General features: G+C 30.1%; 3 protein-coding genes across 3 annotated transcripts; 2 read left to right on the forward strand and 1 right to left on the reverse strand.

The window, feature by feature from the left end:
• Positions 1-4,565: 4,565 nt before the first annotated feature.
• LOC137836797 (RING-H2 finger protein ATL46-like) lies at positions 4,566-6,555 on the reverse strand. The gene has a single exon (XM_068645541.1). It carries the CDS (start codon positions 5,961-5,963, stop codon positions 4,782-4,784), a length of 1,182 nt encoding a protein of 393 aa, XP_068501642.1. The 5' UTR covers positions 5,964-6,555; the 3' UTR covers positions 4,566-4,781.
• Positions 6,556-11,471: 4,916 nt separating this feature from the next.
• Positions 11,472-11,975, forward strand: LOC137836596 (18.1 kDa class I heat shock protein-like). Its single transcript, XM_068645258.1, has one exon. It carries the CDS (start codon positions 11,472-11,474, stop codon positions 11,973-11,975), a length of 504 nt encoding a protein of 167 aa, XP_068501359.1.
• A 5,638-nt stretch (positions 11,976-17,613) lies between these two features.
• Positions 17,614-21,020, forward strand: LOC137836798 (WAT1-related protein At3g28050-like). The gene is made up of 7 exons (XM_068645542.1): positions 17,614-17,914; positions 18,031-18,096; positions 18,272-18,385; positions 19,102-19,348; positions 19,579-19,737; positions 19,835-19,986; positions 20,536-21,020. The coding sequence occupies exons 1-7, from the start codon at positions 17,721-17,723 to the stop codon at positions 20,696-20,698; spliced, it is 1,095 nt and encodes a 364-aa protein (XP_068501643.1). The 5' UTR covers positions 17,614-17,720; the 3' UTR covers positions 20,699-21,020.
• The last annotated feature ends 2,586 nt before the right edge of the window (positions 21,021-23,606 follow it).

Consider the following 23,606-nt stretch of genomic DNA (forward strand, 5'->3'; position numbering starts at 1 on the left):
CTACAACCATCGAGATTTGAAGTCAAAGGTAAAGAACATCAAGTGTATACCAGTGAAAACAAATTTGAAATTAACTGAAGAATTGGATGAAAAAAAATAAAAATTGTAGGATCACTCAAGTTTCTAAGTAATATTAGTTATGGAGTTGGATTGGTCAGTAGATTTATGAATAATCTTAGAATACCATATATGGTTGTAGTTAAACATATATTGAGATATCTAAAAGGTACACATGACCATGACTTGTTATTCTTGAAAGAAGATTATCATAATGAAACAATCATATAAGCATTTTTTAACTCAAATTTATGTGGAGACAAAGTGAAAAGAAAGAGCACATTTGACTATTTGTTCAAGTATTTGAATGTGTCAATTTCTTGGTGCTAAAAAAGACAACATGTTGTAGCACTTTTTTTCATGTGAAGCTAAGTATATAACATCTACGTAAATTGCATGCCAGAGCTTGTGACAAACAAAGTTTCATTTTTTCAGGTATCAAGTAGTAGATTGTTGCATTAAGATCAAATGACAAATATTTTCACTAAACCACTAGTGAGATTTAAAAAATTGAGAGATTTATTGGGAATAAAGTCAACTAAAAATTTAGATTAAAGGGAAGTGGTATACTATAATTAAAAATTAGTGTTAGAGATTTTGTTAAGATGTAAACATAATAATACATTAGATTATTATTCATAAATACATTTACTTGTGTATTCTTTAAAGTGTGAATGAAGAAACCTCTTCTTTCTCAACATTCATTTTGTATGTGAATGAGAAAACCTCTTATTTCTCAACATTCATTTTGTATGTGAATGAGAAAACCTCTTATTTCTCAACATTCACTCGGTGTGTTTGTCTTATTTTGTTCTACTATTACTAACAAAAACAAATTCATAGTTTTAAAATTTGAAAATGAATTCATCAATAATTTTTATCATGTTTAAAAAAAAGTATAAAGACTAAACATTTTTTTCATAAATAAAATTAAAGGTAATTTTTTTCTTAAATACATAGTAGAAGTTTGATTCTTTAACTAAACGTATAAGAAAAATACAAGGTGTTGAAAACCATACTTAGGATTTATTTAAAATAACTAAGGAAATACATTAATACACTTTTAATAAATAAATAAAATACTAATTTCTTATCTCGTATCCTTGGCTAAAGCACTAATTAGTATAGTCTTTATAAATATCACTTCACTTCATTTCATAAATTTTAATTTTTTTTAAATCATCTCTATTACTAATGAAATTTTCTTAAATTTAATTACAACATATTTGTTTTTATTATTTTGTTTATATAAATTGTAATACCTCAATCATTTGTCAGTTTTCACAATAATACTTTTATATTTAGATTTAATTTAAATTTCTAAATATTCTACTATTTAATTTTATCATTTCCTCATTAATGGAATGATGTAATTACTTCTAATTTTCTATTTTCAATTGGTTGATTAAAGAGAAAATAAGTATAGGTTTAATATATATATATATATATATTTTATATTTATTTATTTATTTATTTTTATTTTTTACTTTTTTTCTTTTGTTAACAGTATAAAATACGCGTTAGCAGAGCGCGTGAAGTTAGAATTGTGATATTCGGTGGTTGACAACATGGAACGGCAGCATGCACAGTTGTCCTCTGACCGCAGAATCTTGGAGCCAACCAACTAATGCTATCCCATCACCACACCTATATTCATTTCTTCAATCACAATTTTTTATCTTCAACAATTTTTTTTAATTTTCTCATTCTTTACAAAATTACAAAAATACAACACAATAAAGGGAAAAAAAAAAGCAATCTAGTAAATATGTTGATAAAGAAAAATAAAATTTAAAATACAAATTAGCCTTAGGTTAGGGTGAGTTGGAAATTCATGTGTTATTTATGGTATTTTTAGCTTCATATGAATCTCAATCTCATATGGTATTATATTGTATAGTTTTTCTTTTACTTAGGTTTAAAAAGTTCTTTCCTTCTTGTGTGAGTGCATCATGATTTGGAAATGAGAATGATGGAGTTTCTATTGTTTGATGTTGATAGATTGATGAGGGGTGAAATTGCAATGGCTAAGGACCATCTTTTGCCACAATAGTTCAAAGAGGATGGAAGGGGAAAACATGGAGAAAAAGAAGCTAGGTTATGTATATATATATGTGGAGGAACATGATTCTCACAAATGGCCTTCAATGACCATATATAACAAAGTTCCAAACTTCTAGGATAGAAGTGAAAAGGGTATTGAAGATAATGTGAAGGATTGAAAATTGTGGTGCATGATGAGTAGCTAGAATGACTCTCACCATGAATTTCAACTATAAATCATTGTAGAAAGTATAAAGTAGCATACATGATTTGTGAAGATGCATTGTATAATAGAATATACTATTCTTGGTGAGTGTGTGGAGACCTAATATTTGTTTTCTTTGTTTGGAGGGTTAATTAATGCTTTGAGATTGAAGACATTTCATTTCACATTAGAGAACACTCTTTTGGAAGTTGACATTGTGTCAATTATTTTGAACCTCATCATAAAATTATTTTTTTAAGGAAACAAGTTGAGGGTTTAAGCTATAATAACAAGAAATTATTAAAATGGCATTAATTAATAAAAGGGTACTAATTAATTGTGAATGAAATTCGTGAGTTTCTTCTGAATTGGGCCTATTTGGCTATGTGCCACTTCGATGTGCATTCTATGTTCATTTCACCTTTTTCTTTTTAACCTAATTTTTTCTCTTTATGCTAGCACCTTTTTCTTTTCAAAGTTTGATAGTGTAGTGTTCTTCAACATTTTTCCATTTTATTATTGTTTCCCACTACATAAAGTGGCACATTTTATTATTGTTTGTATATAACACTAGTGTTTTCTACGTCATCATTCTATATTTATCCATAGCTCTTTGGATTCAGTTTTGATGTGTAGTTACTTTATATGTATTTGTTAGTTTCTTCTAATTTAAGAGATTCATCTTTCATAAATTAAAATGTAGTTTTAAAAGTAATGATATAAAACCATTATTTTGTTGTTTCAAGAGCTCTTTTTGTTTTTGTTATTTCTTGGTATTTGCCTGAACAAAAAAAACACTTACAAGAGAAAGTGTACAATAGTTGATGGGATTTTTATCATTATGGTGTAATTTCATTTAATTATTATTAAAATGAATTTTTTTTTATTAAAATAGATATATAACACGACTTTAATTTATTTTAACTGAGATCATGTCAAGAACACAACTTCAATGTAATGAGATATCAATTGAAGTGTTAACACCTTAACAAAAACTTATCCATTTTGATAATTATTTAAAATTTTACCCATCTTAATAATTATATTGAGAAATTTAATCAAGGACATTAAAAATAATAACATAAAGTAAGAGAGCAATGTCAACATTATTTTATAAAATTCATATAATCATCTAATTAAGAAGAAAGAAAAATAAATATCTTTCTTTTAGCTTTAAATTCAACCAAAGTTATTGTGTTATATTTATTTTATTTCAAAAAATTAAACTTTTATTCATTTTCTTACTACTTCCTTTCTACTTAAAAAAACTTCTCTAGTTTCATTTCTTTATTTCTATGTTCTTCCAAAGCAAACAATTTAAACAATTAGTATGGTGTCATTAGTTCAAACAAAACCTTAAATTCCAACCAAATCTTTAAATAAAAAAAACTTGATTAAAAAGAAAGATCCCAATAAAAATTAGTCATCTCATCACAAAAACTAGTAAATACTTGAACACCAATAAAAAAATGTAGACAAGTGGAACTCATTGATAGCATCAATGTGCACACACTAGCAAATCCACCCATTATCATTTTCTTAGTGAACTAATTTGGGACTAATTGATTGTGATTATGATTGATACAATACAAAACCTAACTTTAATTACAAGATGGACACATGGGGAGGGGCAAAATGGTCCCACATGGTTCAACCACACCAATTTTTTTTGAATCAAAACTCATCACAAGGAAAAAAGATTCTATTGTATGGATCCCACTACCAGTACTCAACTGCCAAAAAGATCTTTAGCAGAACAAAAAATAGAAAAGAAAAAGAAGAAAAAGTTTGCATTCACATTCTCATTCACATTTCACCCTCTCACAGAAAGTAACTGCAAGGCCAATAATAAAGAAAAATAGCTTAGACAAAGCCAAAAGCCTTGGAAAGCAAAGAAAGCAAGTGCACTTGCCACAAGTCATGATCAAGTAGACACATTGATGGCAAGTGAACAATGACACAGAAAGAGACAAGTCTGGTTTTGAAACAGGCCATAATCCACAAACAAATTCAATAATCAACCACTGTAGATCTGTCCCTTGTTAATTATTATCACAAAATCATACAAAATTCTTGGTATCTCTACTTTTTTGCACTTGGCATAACCAAATAATCTGATCAGCTCAACGTTTACCATAACAAATTATGATCACAGGGCTACATAAATCTTGTGGCTGCTGTGACTATAATTAGTAGTTGTGAACTGTGTTAAAAACCTTAGATGATTCTAATTCATCAATCCAAAGAGTCATGAGATCTGTTTGATAGAAGAAAGAGATGTAGTATTTCTTATATATACCATCAAATCGTAATACATCAATAGTATGGCAGAATCAGTCATCATCACAGTCAAAATTAGCACACCAAAAAATATTTTGGAGTTGTGAGGCAAGGCCAGGGGAGCTAGCTTTAATCAATGGATTGAAACGAATTGAAGAGAACTAAGAAGAAAAAAAGAAAAACATGTGGATACCTTTCATGGCCCTTCTGTTTCCCTCCTCCTTTGAAAATCTGTGTTCATAAATGATGGCATTGGCATGCCCATTTGAGCATCCAAAGAAGTAGGTAATCTCCCCTTCTTTGGCCACAACCAGATTTTGGACACAGAAAAGCTGTCTCCTTTACTCACACTACTGATCTTCTTTGCTTCCACATCTCCCTCCACTGAAACCTTCCCATCTTCATGTTCCATTCCTTTGGTGAGCCTTGTGACTTGACCTTTGTCAATTTCATGGTTTAAGGCCACTCTGAGGTCAGAATTGCCAACCACATATTGGTAAGACCCCATTGAGTAGCACCTTCTTGCATCCAAATTGCTGCTACTTGTCTCTCCCACTTCTCTCTCCCCACCTTCCACATTCAGCTTCTTGAACTTCCCAAGCCTCACAGGAAAAACCCCTTTCTCCACACTTTCTTCAACCACTACTGTTTTCTGCCCAGTACTGAATCCACTCTCCCCATTACAAGGACACCCTTCATCCTCCCTCAGACCATCAAAATCAAACATAGGGTTCTCAATAGAAAATCCCTGAGTGAGAAGCGTTCCTCTACAAAGAGGGCATGTGGAGTTTGACAAAAGCCATGTGTCTATGCAACTGATGTGAAAAGCATGGCTGCACACAGGCAACAGCCTGAGCTTGTCCTTCTCAGAAAACTCACACAAACACACAGCACAGTCAAAAGGCTCTTTCAACCCAACAATCTCCTTGTACTGAAAGACAGGAAGAGCATCAATGAAAGCTTGATCCAAGCCAGAGTCGTGGAGATGGAAGAGCTGCTGCAGCTGCCTCTGGAGAGCATCAGATGTGGAGATTTCTGGGTGTCTGTTGGATTGAGCAGATGCAGAAGAAGATGGGTGCTTTATGAGAAATCTAACAAGCAGGTGGAGGAGGCCAGAGATGAAAAACAGAACAGCAAGAACCACTATGATGAAGAGAACAGCAGGACTAATTCTAGTGCCAGATGTTGTTGTTGTTGTTGAAGGTGACTCTTTGTGGAAAGCAGCACCAGGAGGGTAAGGAGGTGAAGAAGATGAAGACAAAAGGGGTGGTGAGTAGCTCAAGTAACCATCTTTCTGCTGGATTTGATGCTTAACCCATGCCATCTTCAAATGGGTATGGTCCAAAACCAACAACCTAGGATACATGCTTTCTGACATCTCATCTCATCTCAGATCACAAAGATCTTCCTCACCCAACACAACCATAGTCACATCTTTACACCTTAAACACTTCAAATGTTTTAGTTCACACTCAACCTTGGACACAAACATACAAAGAAGTGAAGAACATGCATCTAGAAGTGCACTCTCACATACAAAACAGTGATGAACCAACAATCTTCTTCCCTCTATTGTGTTTTTCACACGATGTGTTGAACTCAACTCGCATAAGGGGTGGTGGTTCACTTCACTTTTTCACCTTTGGTTGGTTCTTGTGATGTTTTGAAGGTAGAAGAAGAGAGAAAAAAGTGAAAAATGAAGGTGTTTGTTAATGGCTGTTTCTGTGTTGTGTTGTGATCCAAATTGGACAAATTGGTGTGTGGTGAGAGAAAGTAAGAATCCAAAGAGTGAAAGTGGCAGCAGTTCCCGAAGTGCGAGGTAAAGGATCATAGATTGAAACACGCAAATTCTAATCCCACTGCCCAAATTAGCGCGTGCAATTCACTCACCACCGTACCAATTAAAAATCAGTATCATAATTATTAAATCCGTATTTGGGTTCGCATTTCAACTATTGAATAATTTAAGCAAACTAAAAAAAATATTGTATTTCAAAATTAGATAAAAAATAGATAATTTTTTTAAAAAAAATTATTAAAACTTAATTTCAAAAATTTTGGAGGGACAAAATACTTGCTTTGCTAAGATTGGATTTACGAGTTTAAGGATTGTGCACTAAAATCTTTTATAATATCAATCAACAAGAAAAATTATTACTTTAATTTTAAGATAGCTATTATAATTTTTTCCCAATTTAACTTACCAAATATGATATTAGATGATAAAATAACAATGTAAAATTATTTTACACTCTCTGTATCTAAAATAAAATAAATTAAATTTTCAGTGAAAGTTATAGTAAATACAATTTTTTAAATTACTTTTGTAAAAATTAATAATCCTACCTTTATATACATAGTTATGATTAGATCATAATACCACAAACATTTGTCTTATTCGTGCATCAACGAAATCAATAAACAAGAAATGAGTTTACCATAAAGGAAACAGGGTTGAGTTTTTTTTGTTACTTTTAGAATGTAGATTTGGGATTAATCTAATTTGATTGTTTAATTTATTTACTGTTTAATTTATTTACTAGTTTATTTAAATTTTATGTTTTACGCAAACAATAATTATGTTAAATTAAAATAAAAACTATAATTACTTAGGTTAATTAACAAAAAAATGAGATATAATGAAAATCTTAAAGAGGTATAATGGATATATACTTATGATTCCTAATATAAATTATTTTGATCGAAAATGGAGCTGAAATGTTTCGATGGAGAATACATTATTTTTTCATAAACTTAGTTTTACTTACTCATTTTATCATAAAGAAAAAAAGTAAGGTCTATCTAATTATTTTTTTTTGTTTTTTTTAATAATCTTTTCAAAGGTTCAAAGATCTTGTATATTCACTAGTTTCACATTGTTTAGAAGTTGAGGTAAGGACAATCTAAATATATCTTTCTCTCTTAATCATTCGATACTTCTTTTAAGGACAAAACCATGACGAAACTCTGAACTCTAAAGCAGACAACACCTTGGATGTGGTGATTATCTCAACGGACTTGAAGTCAGAACATAGACGTCATCTGTAGGAATCGAAAAGAGATTTCAAAGACAAATCCTTATTACGTAGGAAAAAAAGTGATTCCAAAAAAGAACATGTGTTCCCTTAATCCTCGAATTAGAGGAATACGTTCTCCTTTAACCTTAAAATGAGAGCTTATTCTGATGTGTTCAATCAATTGAGACACTCCTTAAATACAACAATTAACCATAATGATATTATCTAAACATACTTGAGGTTGAAATTTACATGATTTAATTAATTTATCAAATTTTCATTTAAAATATAAAACAAATTCATTTCAACAATGGTGAATTCCTCTTATGCAATATATACAACACAAAATTTAAGAAATCAAATCTACCAAATGACTAAATGTAAGGACGGAGCATATATATAGAACCTCAATCTAATTTTTTTAGAAAAAAGTTTAAACATCTTTATACAACTCTATAACTTGTGTAATTTTATAAATTTTTGTTTTGTAATTCTTTTGATATTATTCATTACTTTTCTTATATTTTCTTTTTTATCAAAGGAGACTTGATGAGTCCACCGTAAATGTAAAAGTGATCAAAACATTGTAATTTTTTTAAAAAAATCTGAATATTTACTATTAATTTTCTTGCCAAAAAAAAAACATTGATTTAGATTTCAATCTCTTCTAAATCTAATCCAATCCAACTCTTACCTATCTCTATCTAAATAAAAAGGTTCAGAAGATATATAAATAACAAAATAAAACCACATAAATGTGTGAGAACAAAAATCCATACAAAAACATTTATTTATATATATATAAACAAGGATGAATGTAGGGAAACTTTGTCATTACTATAATTTTATAATCTTTTAGGAGAGGCTTGTTAATTACTATAAGGGTTTCTTAGTGGAGAAGGAATAAAATAACTTTTCTTGATTATATATATAACCTTTAATACTTTCATGTTCTTCTTTTGGTTTAATAGTTACTTCCTTTAGTTTCTGACGTTGAAGTTATAGGTAAAAAATCTCACTCTAAGTTGAATTATATTTCTAATTATTGACTTTAACAAAATCTCAAAAGTGACAAGGTGGTTAACTTCATACAAACAAAATCTGTGTTCTGAATTTGATTCATATTAATGGTCCTTTTCATTATTAGGTTACATGTTATTATCATGCAAATTGAAATTGAGATGCTGCACTTATTTGCCTAGGCAAGAGAGCAAAAGATAATGAATTTCAATTACATATTTTGATTAAGTCCACAACTTCATACTAGAATATTTTTCATTTTCATGTACATGGAAATTATTTGACTTAGTTTTCAGTATAATAATCGTAATAAGAAAAAATAGTACACATTATAGAGAAATTCTCTTCTTAATCTTAGTTTCAAGAAAAATATTAGACTAATGTAAGGAGTTTATTCATAACTTAATCTTATAAAATTCACTTTGTAAGATAAGATTTACATTCCACTTATATATTATGATTTGACTATATACTATGAATAATATTTTGCTCTAAAATAAAAATTCAATCTAAGTATAGGTAAATCTTCTATGAAATATTTGGATGCTTTGTAATATGTGGAATTCTCGTCTTAACTAATTTGAGAAATCAGATTTAGGGTTTTTCACATTTTTCGTGAAGGGAATGCATGTGTTGATAAGCTTGCTAACTTAGACTTTATTCATAGAGAGTATTTTCATTGGTATAATATGCTTACATCTAATCTTTTCTTAGAGTTTTTTTAATAGGTATAGATTACCTATGTACCGTTTTTGTTAATATATGAGTTTTGGTTCAGTCCCCCATGTTTTCTTGTATTTCTTTTTTTTTTAATAATATTTTTTTCATGTGATGACATATGATTGCTGTTTTTTGAGGTATCAACGTATCTGAGATGTCAAATTTCATACTGATACCTAACATGAGAGCTTTTATAAAAATATATCTTCTATGAAATATAAAATATAATGAATTATAATAAAAATCTTCTATGAAATATAATAGGGATAAAGAATCTTTTGTTAAATATAGAAGTAACTAAGAACATGTTTGATTATTGTTTTTTTCCTCTCTAACTTCTACTTAAAATCAACATTTTTTTGGAAAGTTTCTACTCATGATGTTGGTTACAAGAAACGGGTTATTTGGACATGCATATAGATTGAAAAAAAAAAGTGCTTCTTAGAAATCTTAAAAAGTTGGGTTAAGACTTTTGAGGCAATCACAGATGTTGATATTGAACCACTATCATTAAATAGGAGGAGAATTCTTAGTGTGTGGAATAAGGATTTTAAGCAACATGGTCCACCAATGCCTTAAGTTTCCCTCCACTAAGTCCTCCCATCTTACCTAAATTCCACAAGCAAGTAAATAATCATGGTTGGGGTCACTATCTATGTTTCTTGCACAATCAAACTAAGAATAAAGCAATGCTAAAAAAGTGGTTTCTTCTATTTATTAATTATAAGATGATTTTTTTAATATATATATATATATATATTAAGTTATATAAATTTAAATTCATGTAAATTATATAAATTTAAATAAATTTAAATTATATCTATTTTTTAATAAAACTATCCCTAATATATTATCTAAACAGCAAATTTTTTTTATTAATTAAACCCTGATTTGCAAGAATATCCACACATTTTCTTTGAAAATAAATTAATGATTTGGAATATGTCCTCAATGAAAATGTATGTGCATAGTTTAGAAACATACACTTGATGGGTCACTTATGCCTGGATCGGGCCACAAGCTAATAGAAAGCCCATTTTCTTCCCTGCACAGGGGCAATTGCTTTCTGCACCCAATATTTTTGAACTACACTCAATGGTGCAATTTTGAAAGTCTTACGTAGTTTTCAAATAAGAAAAAGGTGTGGATCAAAACATTTTGAATTTAGTATTTTGGAATACTTCTGGATTTGTATTTCTATTAACACTTTTCTCAATTCTTCAAATAGATTTGTGTTCTTATACTTTGGAAAGCATTAAAATAAACACTCCAAAATGTGACAGACAAATTTTGAACGTGAAATTTATTAAAACGTATGTCCATTATTCACGTTATCATAAAATTTCATTAAAAATATTTTTAATTTTAATTTTTTTTACATAAATAATTTTTTTTATAAAAAATATATTATAGATTACATAGTTTGTCAATTTAGCTCATTTATATAGTAAGTCAGTTTAAATTATTTTATATTTATTTCATTTAGTTACGACGTTAAATAAAACCTTTTTTTTATTAAAAATTGTTTAATATGATAAATGTATGATAAAATAATAACTGATTATGTTAATATATATATATATATATATATATGTAAACTATGTAGTTATAATATTTTTAGAAAAAAATAATGTATTAGTGAGAATAATAGTAACAAATTCAAATTTCAACATTAAACTTTTTTATTATCTAATCTTTCTTTCATAAAAGAAAAAAAAATCTTATATTTAGAAATATAAACGATATATATATATAGTGATTCTATATATTTTAAAAAAATAATATAAATTATAGTTGTTGCATAAAACAATTAGTATATATATATATATATATAGTTACAAAATACAGTTAAAAAATTAGAATTAGAATATTAAACGTGTATTATTTATACATTATTTATTTTTAATTAAGAATAAAATAAGAATAATTTCTATCTTCTATATATCTTTCATCTTCCATCTTGTATCTTCCCAATCATAATCTATTTTGATAGGAATCAAGAACATTCCAGAATCCAAAAGCTTTATATATACATTCCAGAATCCAAATCATAATCTATTTTCATCGCAATCAAGAACAGTGAGAAAACAAACACAGAAACTTCTGAAAACATAGCAGAAAAATAATCAATGGCTAACTCCACCACTCTTGTGATTCTCTCGATCTTCTTGTCTCTGTTCATCAGCCACTACGGCTGCTGCATGCCACGCTACAGATTCACGCCATGGAGCACCTTCCGTCACGCCATCTTCCCCTCACGCGACACGCCCGCGCACGTCGTCCACGTGCCCTTCGATGCGCCTTCCGTGGGCAACACGTTCGCCGCCATGGTGCGCGCGGACTGGAGGGAGACGGGTGCGGCGCTCGTCATGGTGCTCGACATTCCCGGCGTGAAGCGCTCCGATGTGAGGGTGGAGATGGAGGAGAACCGCGTGATGAGGATCAGCGGGGAGAGGAGGGAGGAGGAGGAAGAGGAGGGCGAGAAGTGGCACATGGCGGAGAGGACCAACGGGATCTTCTCCAGACGGTTCAGGATGCCGGCGAATGCTGACCTGGAGAAGGTCACGGCGACGGTGGAAGACGGAGTTCTCAGGGTCACGGTGGCGAAGAAGGTGGCGGAGAAGAGGACATAGCCTACGGTTATTGATATTTAGGAATGAGATTCTTCTAGAAAGAAAGTTAATATTAATTAATTTTTTGTAATTTGTAATTGTTTCGTTTATTTATATTTAATTTTTAATTTGTTTTTCTTATTCTAGTTTTTATTAACTTTTATTTTATATTATATTACTTAGAATGAAAATGAGTGTATATAGTCAGACTTCTTACTTTAATCTAAATAAGGAAAATAAAATGAAAAAAATATTCTTTCTCATTTTATCTTTCTTTTTCTCTTTGATTCATCTGATAATATTATTATTGAATTGTGATTTGAATACGTCTTCTGAATCTTAGAAGTACATGAAAACCTTAACCAGATTATTAGTTTAGATTGAAACTTTTTTTTTTTACTATTATTGTAAGGTTTATTTTGCGAATTATGCATTAATACATCATGCATATTTTTCACTAACATTCTATTTGAGACTCAGAAATTAAAATAATAAAAAGATTGAAATCTGTATTTTGATTTTAATAAAAATTGAAATAGAACAACAATGTGAATCTAGACAATTATTTTTTGGAGATTATTGATTCCTATAAAAACCATCTAAACTTAGAAGTATTTTTTTCAGTCAAATCTAAGGATCAAAATTATGATAAAATAAACATTAAAAATAAAATGATAATATCAATCATCAATCAAGAAAAAATATTATATTTAAATATCACCTAAAATACATAAGAGTTTGAACAAATTACCCATAATTCCAAAAGGTAGAATTAGTCATTCATGTTGGTCATTACAATCATGGAAAGTAAGAAAATAGGTGCAGTCAGAAGGAACGGTTGAATTGTGTTTTGAAAACTTTTGGAAGTTTTTCGCAAGTATTGTCTGCATAAGTGAAATCAGACGAAGATTTCCCCAAATTGAGTTCTAGAACTTCGTGTTCTTAAGTTAGAACATTAATTATAACATGCAATGCAACAAGATAAAGAAAGGAAGAAATTACTAAAGATGTTTTTATAATTGTTCATCTGATAGCACAAATTACGTTCAGTTCTCAAACAACTATTTGAGTTCCACCAATATACTAACATTGTAAGATACAAGAGTGTTCTTCCAGCTTGTATTCACTCCTGGCTCCGTATGAGTGCTTTTTTATAATAATTAAGTCACTCATGACTAATACAAGTATTGTTGTTAATAAGTCACTCCTAGCTAACACGAGTATTGTTTTACAACAAACCACACTAACTAACACGAGTATTGTATGACAACAAACCACACTAACTAACATGACTATTGTTTAACAACAAGTACCTTTTGGCTAAGATAATGAAATTATTTGAGTTGTCATCGAAAGATCACAAGGGTTGCTCACTAGAGAGGTTGTGTCTTTCAATGTTTACAAGGTTAAACACTCTCTTCTAGTTTTCTAAAGAAAATACAACAATGTTCTTACAAAATTATTTTAGGATATAAAAAGTTTTTGGCTTATCACTTTTGCAAATCGAACTCTTCTACTCTCCTTTTTAAAGTAAGGGGAGTAGAAAAAGTACAAGATAGATTATATTGAGAAGGAGAGGAAAGAAATGGTCAAAATTGTCATTTCAAAAGAGAATATGTTGAAGTTGTGGTTTGTACTTGGTTATGCAAACAAAATTTTGTGGAGAGCATATTCCTTCTTTTTAGCAAATACAAAAACCAATAAATTAAAGGAATGCTAAGAAAGAAAATGTGAGGTTTATATACTTTGCATTAGATATAAATAATATAATGTAATAACTATTATATTCATGCCAATAAGTTAAAAGAAGTACAAACCCCAGTTGGAACTAAGGAACTATAAAAGTTCTGTTATTCATCATAATTAAATAACTTAAAAATCAGTGTTTGAGAGAATTGTTGGTAAAAAAAAATATTTATATTTTTAGGTTTATTTGGATTGTGAACAGAGTGTTTTGTAATCACATATTTATATTAACTTATAATCAATAGTATGAGTAAATAATTGAAATATCTCTCATCCACCTATTTTACAGATAATAATATAGATCACTTTTGTCAATTTAACCCATTTAATAATAAGTCAGTTTAAATTAGTTTATATTTATTTAATTTAGTTAATGACAGGAGATGAAAGTTTACTCCAAATGTATGTTAACTTTTTTATTTGCCCTATTAATAAAAGATAAAATTGTGCGAGTTTGAATAGGTTAATTTTCCACTTTCATGAATAAAAAAAAATATCAACAAAAGATAATTAAAACCTCATTGTTATTAAGTTTAATGTTGGAGATTCCACGTCGACTAGATATTAGAGCCTTTCATGGTATATAAGTGGGTGCAAACCTCAATCTCATGAGACGGTTTTATGGGGTTGAGTTAGGTTTAAAGTCCACTTCTAATATGGTATCAGAGCCATTTTTATCATGCCGTGATATTTAATATGATAAATGTATAATAAAATAATAACCGACTTATTCTTCTAGTTATGTTAAAGATGAATATTTTTTTTGAAACAACAGACTTAGATATATATAGGTAAACCATGATTTTAGAATATTATATTTAAAATAATTAATAGTAACAAATTCAAATTTCAACATTAAACTTTTTTGACTATTCATTAATAAAAGAAACAAATCTTGTACTTCGAAATAGAAACGATATTATATTTTAAAGAATAATAATTGTTGCATGAAACAAAATTAGTGTGTGAATCCACCGTAATCACTTTTACTATTTTTTTTCATATTCTAAAATACAATTAGAATATTAAATGTGTATATAAAAGATAATAATTTCTATCTTCTATCTTTTATCTACTTCTTCCATGTTTCATATGAATGAAGAACATTCCACAATCCAAAGGCACCTTTATAGATATAGCTACACAGTCACAGTCACAATGACGAAAGAAACATAGCAGAAACTTCAGCAATGGTGAACTCAACCGTTGTTCTTGTTCTCTCAATCTTCTTGTCTCTCTTTATCTCCCATTACGCCTTCATGCCATGGTACACCATCCGCAATACCATCCCCGTGCGCAAGACGTTCACCGCCATGGCACGTGCGGCGTGGAGGGAGACCGGTGCGAAGCTGCTGATGGCGCTCGACATACTCAGGGTGGTGGAGATGGAAGAGGAGAAGGAGGAATTTAGTTTTCCAAATTTATTCTTGTTAAACTAAATACTTGTTTCAATTTTACATTACAATATTAGATTTTTTTATTTATTTTATCAATAGATTTCTATATAGTTTTTTTTTCTTTATTAATATATATAAATAAAATATATATTATTTTTTATTAAAATATGAGTTTTGGTTTAATCTTCTCCAATTTCTTCTATTTAGTTTTTTTTAATAATACGGTAGATAATTATTATTAATTGAGGTGTCAGTCTAACTCAATTGAGGTGTCAGTCTAACTCAAGATTCATAATACTTAAGAAGATAAGATAATTTTTATATAATTTTATTATATTTTAGAGGAATAAAGTGATGAATATTTGGTATGACATATTTTCTAAATTTCTTTATAAGTTATTTTTTAAATTTAAATTATAAAAAGTTGTATTCTTAACTATACAATTTATCCAAATATATCTGAGTGTTTATTGAATGGATGTTTTTAGTGATTCATTTGAAGGAATTACTTTGAATTACTGAATATTTTATCTTTCTTGTCTCCTTTTAATTCATGGATACCCTGCTAATATTTTTGTCTTCTACCTACCTAGTCTCTATATAATAGATAGTTCAAATTTTAATTTATTAAAAAATTAATATTTTTCATATAAAAATAAAAACGATAAATAGAATGAAAAAAGTTAAGTCTTTGTTACAAGAAAAATAGAATAAAAATAAAGGTGTTTGGTTAAAGAAAATAGAGAAAAAAATACAAGATAAATAGAATAATAGAAATATGTAAAAATAAAAATAAAAATAATTAATAAGTTTCATGACTTTAAATTGTTCACTTCTGTTGTTTTTTTCAACTAACCTATTACTCTTTTCACTTAACATTTTTTTTTAATTTTTACTATTTTTATTAGTACAAGAAAACTACTAAATAATAATTAAATTTAAAGATAAAAAATAATTAATCACTATATGGATTAAATTATAAACTAATTTTAGAGACTAAAAAATTATTGATATTTAAATTATTTTTTATTATTAATAAAATATTATAAAATAGTTTCTGAATTGATATCTAAATTAGCTATAGTTAAATACCAATTTAAAAATTACTTTATAAATTTTTATTAATAATAGAAATTATTTTAAATACTAATAATTGTTTAGTTTATAAAATAATTTCTGATGTAGTCAATATAATGACTAATTATTTTAGTCTCAAACTATTTTTTATTTAAAGATTTTCTTGTAGTGTATTTACTAAATAAATATATTTTTTTAGTTTCACTGTAAAGACTAAAATTGTTAAAAATTATATATATATATATATATATAAATTAAAAGTAATTTTTTAAAGTAAATATAAGATATAAATTGCGAATTCTTCACAAACTATAAAGATTGTGTAAATAGTAAAGTAAATTAAAATAAGGGATTTTATGATTAAAATAAGGAAGGAAAGAAGTGAATGATAAAATTTGTTTTAAATTAAGAGAATATTAAGAAATTTATAAAAATAATAAATAATTAAAACATTAATTTTAAGATTAAGATTTTTTTTTTGAAATTTTTTTGTTCTTGATGTTCGGTCGGAGTTGACCTGAAAAAAGTATTTAATTGTCGATGTTCGGTTGAAATTGACCTGAAAAATGTACTTTGCCAATCAAGTAAGTATCTGTGTTAAGAGCGTGTAGTGAAAGCTGATTCAAACGACCTTATGTAGAGAGTTTACTTATAGTAGTTAGTCATGAACTTTTGTTGTGATGAACCAAGTCTATCAAATATTAATGTTAACTAATTTCTAGCATAATCCCTGATTTATAGGGAGGTTTATTGATATATTTGTATATTGGTATGTTTAAAAAATATCTTTAATTAATCAATATCTTTCACTAAATCAATATCTTTCACTAAATCAGTATTAGCTTATTTTTTGGAAATATCATCTGAATTCGATGAGACACGATTATGATTCCTAAAAAATTTTCATAATTGTCATTATTATCATTTATTGAATGTTTTTAATGTATATTAGTCGATCGATAATCGAAATAATATAGTTTATCCGTTACATACCCGTAGAGTTCCTAAACGACATAAAAGAAAGAGAGGAGTACTTTCCGAAGCAACTATGTCCAAATTGTCGATTTTTCTTTTTCTTGTTGCATTATTCAGCCATGCCTCATAAAGAATCTTTCATGACTTTCCTATAACATCGTGCTTCAGCTGAAGCTGATTTTTCTATTTCTGTGGTAGTACAAATATTTTCTGAAATAAGAATTATGATGTTGTATAACATAAAAAAAATTAATTAATTTTTTTAATATATTTTAGTGTGTCACAACATTAAGAGATTAATTTTTATATTTTTCGGTTGAGAGAGAAGAAAAGTTTGTATAATTAAAAATAATATAATGCACTGATGATAACCTTATCTTTAAATAGTATAAATTTTACAAATGCTAATCCATGTCACAAGCACACTCATTAAAGAATTCAAAATTTTTTAATTGAAATAAAACAATGTTTTTATGATTTTTTAATACTCAATGACTATAACTTGAAGACACAATTCAGAACAACTCCATCAAACCAACTGCAACAAGGTTAGAGTTTTGTGAATACTAAGATGGCAAGAGAATGGTCCTTTTACAGGAATTTTCTGCCAATTTTGGTGCTTCTAGGCATTGAATGCAATGACATGGCTTTACTCACACTCTTCAAAGTAGCCTCACTGCAAGGAATGAACAGCCATGTCTTTGTGGCATATGCTTATGCTGTTGCTACCACTGTGCTTCTTCCTGTCACTTTTTTCCACAGAAGGTATGCAGTTGTTTATAGCAAATCATCATCAATGATACAAGTATTTTTATCTTGAACTTGTTGTGTTTGAAGGATTTTATCAGTTACCATGTTTTGTTTCTAATGTCTCTTTGCAGATCAAGAGGGGTTCCTCCAATCAGTTTCTCCATACTATCCAAAATAGTTCTTCTTGGGGTGATAGGGTAAAGAGACTTACCTCACTTGAATTTCAACACCACCCTTTACTTTTCAAGGCCTTTTAATATGAGTTTTGTCACTGTTGTTGTTGTTAGTTTGTTGTGGTCCAAGGACTCTCTCATCAAATCATATAATGATTTTGCTGTTCTTGTTTTGTAATTCGATGGCCATGTGTTGCAGAAGTTCATCTCAGATACTGGGTTATGCAGGAATCAGCTATAGTTCTCCTGCTCTTGCTTCATCAATTGGCATTCTGGTGCCTGCTTTCACTTTCATCCTTGCTGTACTCTGCAGGTTCACTCTCCTCCTTGCTTAATTGTATTTGGATTTTTTTTTAATTTTGTTTGTACTTGAGGGTGTTTTATTATATCTTATGGAACGTAAACATCAAGAAATAATTTCAAAGTCTGTCATTTTTGCATTAAAGAAAGGAGTCTCTGTCATATGCTTTCTTTTCTAGCACGCTATGCAATATCTTAAATAAAGGCAAGCATACTTTTTAGTGTGAGAAAAGTGTTATGGTCAACTTAGAACCCCACCAATTTTCCAGGGACCAAGGCTTGAATTTCCTTGGAGGTACAAAGACTGATTAAAGAAACTTAACTGACTATGGACCAAGATTCCAATTACTACTCATCACAGTTGTTAGAGCTCATGCATATTATATATGAATCTTTTGGAAAATTTTGTCTTCTAAGGGAACAACCGCATATTTTATGTACCAAAGCTCATCATAGGTAATCTAATTTCATCAAATCTATTAAGAAGTGAATTTTAAGTCTAACTCAACATCGTAAAACCAGCTTATAAGGTGAGATTTGCACTCATTTATATACTACAAAATGTCCTAATATGTTGGATCTCCAACAAAATCGATGGTAGGAATTAAGCTCAATGTCATCTTTAAAGAAAATGGTTCTTAACTATTAGTAAGTTCATGATGTTAACCACTAGGAATGAATATCTCAGTCTTTTGTACACTTATTTTGTTCCTCTTGTCTGCAATTAAGGATGGAAAAGTTAGCTGCTAAAAGTAGGAGTAGTCAAGCTAAGGTAATGGGAAGCATAATATCAATATCAGGTGCATTTGTACTGACTTTCTACAAAGGGCCATCAATCCTCAATGCTCACAAACATCTTTCATTGTCACTTCAACAACCAATGAACTTTCTTAAATCAGAGGATGCTAGCTGGGCCACTGGTGGCATTCTGCTGATAGGTGACTACATTCTGACTTCAGTATGGTACATTTTAGAGGTAGGCTCAAGGTTTTCTAAACTAAGAGATATAATTTAGAATTAAAGTGGATAAATTATGATGATTTATAAGATCATAAACTGTTGAATTTAGTTCATTTGCACTTTACTCTCAAGATATGCTCCTTACTTTAGAGGATCCACATTATTTTTGTGAACAAATTTCTTGGTACTTTATATGGAAAGCCTTAGAATCTTAGTTAGTTCTAACATATTTTAATTCCTTTGCAGGAGGATATCTTGAGAGTGTTCCCGGATGAACTTACTCTAGTCTTCTTTTACAGTGTTACTGCCACCATATTCACTACAACTGTGGGCTTATTTGGAGTGCCAGATGCTAGTGCTTGGAAAATAGGTCTAAATGTTTCACTGATCTCCATTGTTTGCTCAGTAAGATATCTTGCAAACTGTTGTTTCTCTTTGAACAGAAAGATACACCTTCCTTTGCTTGTGTAGTTCATTGATGATTCATTTTTTGTGTTTTTAGGGAATATTTGGAAAGTTAATGAGCAATGTAGTTTATGCCTGGGCACTGAATTTAAAGGGGTCTGTCTTTGTAACATCCTTCAGGCCATTTCAAATTGTCATTGCAGTGGGAATGGGTGTTATGTTCCTTGATGATACTCTGTATATCGGAAGGTATGGTACTACTTCAATTTTGTATTTGATTCTTGCTTAAAACAAGGGGAAACACTTATGCAAGTTATTATGATGAGTATAGAAAATTCAGTCTAACAAAAATTGTCCATATGGGCATGTGCTTTATGAAAATGTGAAGAAATGAAACTCAACACTGAGGTAAATATTCTAGGATGAAATATGATAATAAGAATGAGTTAGCTAATAGGAAGAACCATGTTGTTGTCAAAGAACACAATTGAGATTTAAGAATGAATCTGGAATAAAATGATTATCTGGGAGTAGATTGGTTACACATGGCATGGAATTGTTGATGAATCTTCCCTCAAATATCTTACTTTGTTACTTGTCTTATCACTCATTCAAACTAGCCTCTTTTTTTTGTCATTTTTCTTGATGATTTATGATTTTGTACTTACAAAAGGCCATTTCAATGAGTTACTACCAATAAAATCCATTTTAAGCTCAAACATACAACATTGACATTTGCATAGTATAATTTAATGACAGTTTGCTGATATGTACATTTTTTCTCTCTGCATTTTGCAGCGTAGTTGGAGCTATAATAGTATCAATTGGCCTTTATGTTGTATTGTGGGGCAAGGCAACAGAAGAGATAGAGGAAGTTGTTGGTAGCTTGGAATCACCAACTACAGAGAATGTTCCTCTCTTGCAAAGCCAGAGGACTGAAACATCAGAAAAGATTGTTTAAAAGACAAATACAATCTCTTCCTACTTTGAACATCATAGAAAAACCATAACAAAGCCATTTTCTTGTCATAGAACAGCAAGAGTACATGCAGCTGAGGGTCAAAGCTTTACTTCCATTGTCTCCCAAGATGATTCTGTGCTGCTTATACCTATTGTTTCCCTCTAAAGTAAAGTGAACGAAAGATTTTCAGTGTATTCACAACTTGCTATTACTTATGATATACATAGTTTGTCATAGAATGGAACCTACACTGTTATTTCCACAGAGGAGGTGTAACTTTTCTTCAAGTGGTTTAATGGAAAAATTGACATCTCTCCATCCAGTAGCATGTCAGAGAACTACATGTATGTATACATGTAACATATTTAAACTTGTTGATATAAGAAAGTAAACCTCAACCTTTATAATTTGACAGGTAACTACACCCCCTAAACACATGGTCAAGTATTAGATCAAGTTTGTGTATATGGAAAAAACCTATTAGTAAATATCAATACTCAAATGGATCTTAGACTTCAAAAAATTAGTCTGAGTCTCAAAGAAAAAGAAAAGGAAAATAAGGGCCATGTTGCATTTTAAAGCACCTGCTTTTATGTTTGGAATATCTATCTTTCTTTGAAGTACATATTTTGTTGTAGATTCCAGATAATGACTTTTCATAGTATATAACTGGATACAAACCTCATCTTATAAGTTAACTTTATAAGGTTGAATTGTACTTAGAATCTACTTCTTAATATATTTCTCTTCATAAAATGAGAATGACTCTCCAAATGATCATATCTGGAACCGGAGCAACTCTGGAACCTTTCCAATATCACAGATTTTTTGTGTGGTGTATGAGAGTGCTGGTGGGAGAACCTAAGAAAAGATTGATGAATATTGACAGCGATAACCTGCTCAAGTAGTGGTAAAATTGGCTAATGATTTGAGACTCTTTACATGGTGTCCAAATATGCTTTGAGCATAATTGTCCCGTGCCGTGTTTGCCTGATGCAGAATCAAAGAACAGATAAAGAGCAAGACAACAACTGAGCACAAGAACAACTTAGCACAAGAAGTAGTTGAGTATTCAAATGGTTTACTCAATATAGTTGTGCCACGGTGGTCCATACTTGAAAGTGTTCCTTTCTAATATTATTCCTTATTTACCTATAAAATAGAGTCACATACCAATTCCTTTATCGGTTCTAAAGATTTGAAAAGATGGATTGAGACTTCCTATTATAAGTCAATTCAATTGTTTTAGAAATAAGTAGAAAACGAACGCTTCTAAATCCTTGAAACATGCCACTAAAGCACTGCTTTTGTGAAACACAAGACTATCATTAAGCCTAAAGAAATAATAAGCTACGATTAATATAATTACTGGTGGGAAAAAAATCTAACTCTTCAGGTCGAATTCATAATTAGCCAAATTCTTACTTTAAGTTTAATTTAATGTCTTTATCTTAAATCTAAATTCATATATTTGGATTTTAAGTTTAGTCTATTTAATTGGATTTGGATGGGATAACTTTTTGAATTTTGAAAATTCAAAATCAATAGTGAGTTTGCGTTAGTTTAAGGGATGAAAGGGTCAAACCCAAGTAAGGCAAGACCGAGTCGAGTTTAGCCCAACTCATGCAAGACCGGGTCGGGTTGAATCCAAAACAAGTTGAACTAGGTCATACCATAGTCAAGCTAATCTAGGTCAAACCTAAGTTAGGCTAGTCCAGCCAAGTCCAATCTCCAATCTCGATTCAGGTTGAATCTAAGTCAAGTTGGGCTAGGTGAAACCTAGATCAATCATTTCTAGATTAGGGCCAAGTCAAATTGGTTGGTTCAATCCAAGGTCAAGTTGAGTCAGGTCAGACCCACATCAGGTTGAGTTGAATCAAGACTGAGTTGGGTCGAGTTAAATAAGGCCCAGGTCTGGTCAATTAAGAGGGGTGAAATTTGAGTCAAGACAGGTCTATCCTAAATTGAGCTGATTTGAGTCAGGTCAAGGTCACACTGAGTTATCCTAGGTCCATATGGGGTCAAGTTGGCTTGAGCTTATAAGGTCAAGTCACTTTGAGTCAAATCATTCGGTCAAGTTTTTTTGTCAATTCAAGACGGAACCAAGTTTAGTTAGGTTGAAGTTGAGTCGAGCTAGCTCGAGTCCATGTTGAGTCAAGTTGGCCCAAACCATGGTTGAGCCAAATCATCTTGGGTTCACTTTAGCCTAAATCATCCTAGGCCCAATTCTGCCTCATTCAGCCCGAGTCTATGTCGAGTCAAGTTGGCCTAGGTTTAAATCAAGTCAGGTCGGCTCGAGTCCACATTCGGCTGAGTCCATTTGAGCCCACTTTGGAACGAGTCATCCTGGATGTACGTCAAGTCGAGTCGATCTAAGTCCATGTTATACGGAGACAACCTAGGCTCAAGGGACCTAGATTGACCTCAGTCCACATCAAGTTGAGTCAGGATGGGTCCACAACAAGTCATGTCGAGTTTAGCCCATGTTAGTTTGGGTCAGACTAGGCCGAGTCTATGTTATGCTGAGTCGGGCCAGGCCTACTCCATGTTATGTTGAGTTAGCTAAGCTAAGTCTATGTTATGATGGGTCGGGTCAGGACAAGTTTATTTGATGTTGGGTTGAGCTATGCTTATTTATTATTATATCAGATGAGGCCTTGTGTTAGGTTAGGATGGGTCAAATTAGACATGTTTAGGTTGAGTCAAACTCATATCAAGTCGAGTTTGAGAAGGACAAGTGTTCTTTAAGCTAAGTTTGATTGGATCAAACTCAAGTCAAACCAATTTAAATCTAATTTTGAAAATTAGATATAATCTAATTTATATTAAATTGAAAAAATATAATTCAAATTAATTTAATTTAGTTTAAATGTATTTGATTTTAGACCAATCTATTCAATAATAAAGG

The sequence above is a fragment of the Phaseolus vulgaris genome, chromosome 4 (genome assembly GCF_000499845.2).
Source record: "Phaseolus vulgaris cultivar G19833 chromosome 4, P. vulgaris v2.0, whole genome shotgun sequence".
In the NCBI taxonomy this organism is placed as follows: Eukaryota; Viridiplantae; Streptophyta; class Magnoliopsida; order Fabales; family Fabaceae; genus Phaseolus; species Phaseolus vulgaris.